This window comes from Limulus polyphemus, unplaced genomic scaffold, assembly GCF_000517525.1.
Source record: "Limulus polyphemus unplaced genomic scaffold, Limulus_polyphemus-2.1.2 Scaffold11838, whole genome shotgun sequence".
In the NCBI taxonomy this organism is placed as follows: domain Eukaryota; kingdom Metazoa; phylum Arthropoda; class Merostomata; order Xiphosura; family Limulidae; genus Limulus; species Limulus polyphemus.
In genome coordinates this window covers 5,615-9,332 of record NW_013677448.1, presented here as the reverse complement: position 1 = coordinate 9,332, position 3,718 = coordinate 5,615, and the positions used below count along the sequence as shown (strand labels likewise).

At 31.6% G+C, this 3,718-nt stretch overlaps 1 protein-coding gene across 1 annotated transcript; it reads left to right on the top strand.

The window, feature by feature from the left end:
* Positions 1-484: 484 nt before the first annotated feature.
* Positions 485-3,462, top strand: LOC106476855 (proclotting enzyme-like; the record flags this gene model as incomplete). The annotated part of the gene is made up of 4 exons (XM_013937474.2): positions 485-603; positions 1,406-1,683; positions 2,589-2,734; positions 3,131-3,462. Coding segments are annotated over 4 exons (702 nt in total), but the record flags the coding sequence as incomplete, so codon positions are not given.
* Between the last annotated feature and the right edge of the window lie 256 nt (positions 3,463-3,718).

The window sequence follows — 3,718 nt, the reverse complement described above, 5'->3', positions numbered from 1 at the left end:
ATATAATTGTTTTTTGGCTATTCCTTTATTTACGTACATAGGCAATGGATAGACAGACACTATTTTTCCCAACTGATATTATTCTGCTAATAGAACGTGTCGAAATTTGACAAAAAAATAGAGTTGTTGTCATAGGCTAAAACTAAGGATTATCGAATTCATTTTGGAAAAGTTGTTTACAAAACTTACTTGTAAACAACATTTCCAATATTTGCACTTTCAGTGATATAAAATTTTTAGCCGATCAAAGAATTGTACCCGGGATAAGCTACATAGAGCTGACCCTGAGAAACAATTACTGCTAAGTGCAACCCCCGACAGACAAGATACATGTTTCCCTAAATTATAATTTTGTTTAGTATTGTGTAAAGATGGTAATAGCCCAAGTTTATAATTTAAATACGTAAGTTATAAGGAGTACAATGAACCATTATGTACTAGTATATGCAGGATCTGTAACGTGTGTGTGATTTATTTGAAACAGGCTGTCATCTATTTCGACGAACGAGGTATCAAAAGGCCTGAGTGTGGTGGCACCCTAGTTACCAACAAGCACGTGATAACAGCAACACACTGTGGTTTAAATAAAGAAAAAACAGCTTTGTGAGTGGTTTTTACTCTGTTTCATTTTTTAACGTGGTATGTAGCTAGTTACTTTTATTGCTAGTTAGTAAAAATATGCCCGGTTTCTCACATTTTATCCAAGAATTTTGGTTTCAACAGCTTTTTTAAAAATTGCTAGTACATTGGTCTGCTTGTAAAAAAAATACATAATTTTGTTTTTCATATGTTTCTTTATTTTTCCGGCTCATTACCTCAGTGCTAACTTAAATTTCCACAGCAGAGCTAGTAGAACTTAGGAGATGTTATTAGGATTATGGCCGAAAATATAGATAATAGCGATAGTATCCAACTGTTGAATGAACACGTTCTAACCTGTTTAAGTTTGTTGGTGTTATTGCACATTTCTAGTTAAACTGGTATATTAAGTTAGCTACCTTATATTTTGGGTTAATTGTTTGTTCTGGTTTAAGTAGGTAACGTACTTTAAGGAGTTACTGATAATTGTTATAAATATTTTATTAAGAATAAAATGATGACAAGAAGAGCATAAGTTTTTTTTTTTACTTTTGGAAGCTAGGAAATAAAAAAAACAAAAAAAACGAAAAAGTGCCTTTGATTTGCTGTTAAATGATAAAAAAAAATGAGCAAAACATGACTTTTTATTAACTGAAACAGCTTCAGAAGCTTGATAAAATCTTGTATTTTAAAGCTCCTACTACAAAATATAAATATACAAAAAATTATGTAGCCAGGGTTTTCATAACTATACACATTATTCTAAATTTAAGTAATTATGAATTAGATGGGATCATTTGTTTACGTCAGTGTTTATTCGTTTCAGTTTGCCCGCGAAGGATTTTTCAGTGCGTTTGGGTGAACATAATTTATTCAGTACCAATGATGATTCTAATCCAGTTGATTTTCCTATCAAGTCAGTTAAGTATCATGAGGATTTTGAAGTAAAAACGTTTAAGAATGATATCGCTATTTTGACGATAGATGGCACTGTTACTTTTACCAAAAGAATCCATCCAGTATGTCTGCCATATAATTATCTACGACACGAAGATTTGGCTGAAAAAAGACCATATGTTGCAGGCTGGGGAACAGTAGCATATGGTAAGACAGTTGTAAAAGTTTACTAATATTTATGTGCCCACGCCTTACATTTCAGAATGTGGTATTTATAACGAGTATAACCCTCGAAAGTGGCCTAACTCATCACATCTGATGCATGGTAACCTCTCAACATATTTTTCCTACTTATCCTAAAATATAAAGAATATTAGTTAAAAAACGCAGTACATGGTAAATTTTATGGGAGTTACTCTAGATGACGCTCTCGTTAGCTCAGCGAGACATCTGAGGGCCTATAATGCAAAAGATCGGGTTTCGAGAGACACCAGTGACATACCACAGGTAACCCATTATGTACTTTTGTACTTAACATCAAACTTTAAATAGTGGTGTGGGTAATAAACGCAGTGGTGTTTGACTTTTGTTGTTACTCTTACGGGAAACTACGAAATACACAATGATTACAAACAGATATTATGTTTTATTATTTTATACTAATTTAAGCACAAAGATACACACTACCTATCGCTGATATCGAAACCCAAATTTTAGCGTTATACGCCCACAGACTTGTCACTGAGGCACTGGGAGATTATTACTTTTTCTCGATATTTTACATTTTTGATAAAGAACGTTAAAACTTCGTATATAATACATATACGATAACGCTTTAGTCTTGAAGTTGAATTTTATTTTAACATTTTTATGATGCCCTCCGTATTTTTGACATCTTGATCTTTATAATTTCTATTGGTAATTTTGCTTTTGGTTACTAATTTTTATCTAAATACTCATAAGTCTAAGCATTCTTATTAGTTCCAGTTATTATTGTTATTGTATCCCCAATTATGAAGTTACTACTAATGTTTCACATTTTTAGAAATTGAACATATTTGCAGTCAATCACTTTGTGTCACTGTGATGCAAATAATTAATGGTCGTTTCAGATGGTCCATCAAGTTCTGTACTGCGAGAGGTTCAGGTACCTATTTGGAAACATGAGGACTGTCGAAAAGCATATGAAAAGGAAATACCCATCACCGACAAGTACATGTGTGCAGGATATGCAAATGGTGGGAAAGATGCTTGTCAGGTGTGTTAAAATGGGTCTTTCCGAAAGCAAAAAATATTTGATTTTTAACTCTTACTGAATTTATAATAATAATAATAATAAATATTATTTCATGCATTGTGTAGTTTTTGAATAAATTTCTCAATATTTTAAACTTCTTATGTAATTTAGCTTTCGTTATTTAAATATTGGTTTAATTTTATATAAAGAATTTTTGAGAAACAAAATACCGTTAGACTATACTTACTTTAAGCATTTTTGTTTTATATGATCAAAAATTTGTAATAGTGATTAATTCTTCTTTCTGATCGGCCATTACCAATATTAAATATTTGATAGGCACTTCTTTTCCACAAGTATAAATAATACCAGAAATAAAAGTTATGATAATTTGTATTAATTCTTTGTTGCCAACAGGGAGATTCTGGTGGTCCACTGATGCTTCCCGCGAACGACACATTTTTCTACCTGGTGGGAATTGTGTCCTTTGGAAAGAAGTGTGCGTTACCTAATTATCCAGGTGTATACACACGAGTGACAGAGTTTTTAGATTGGATTGAAGCTAATATAGTATAGTCTTGAATCCGTGTCCAGCTATACGGTAAACGAATAGGATTTGCAGATGTTGGTCCATTAAACAATACAGGAATCTATGTGAAAATAATCAAACATCTTCTAGTTTTTAATGCTGTATTTTATTGTCCTTAATGTTTTTGGCGTTATTTTGTAAATCATATTTCAGATAAACCTGGGAAATCAATAAATGGATCAGTTTTTTGTAGGAAATATTTCCTTTATTCAAATGCTTCGCAATAGCTCGGCGATAATTCTGCACACGTATGGCGCTAAAATTCGGATTCTCGGCACGAGTAACTTTACACTTAACACCAACCAAATCTTTAATATAAATTTATTTACCTTTCATTAAGTGAAAAACAAACTTTATTTTCACTTAAGTTTTTTTTTAAAAAAACAAGTTAATTTTTTGTTATTTTGTCGATTTTT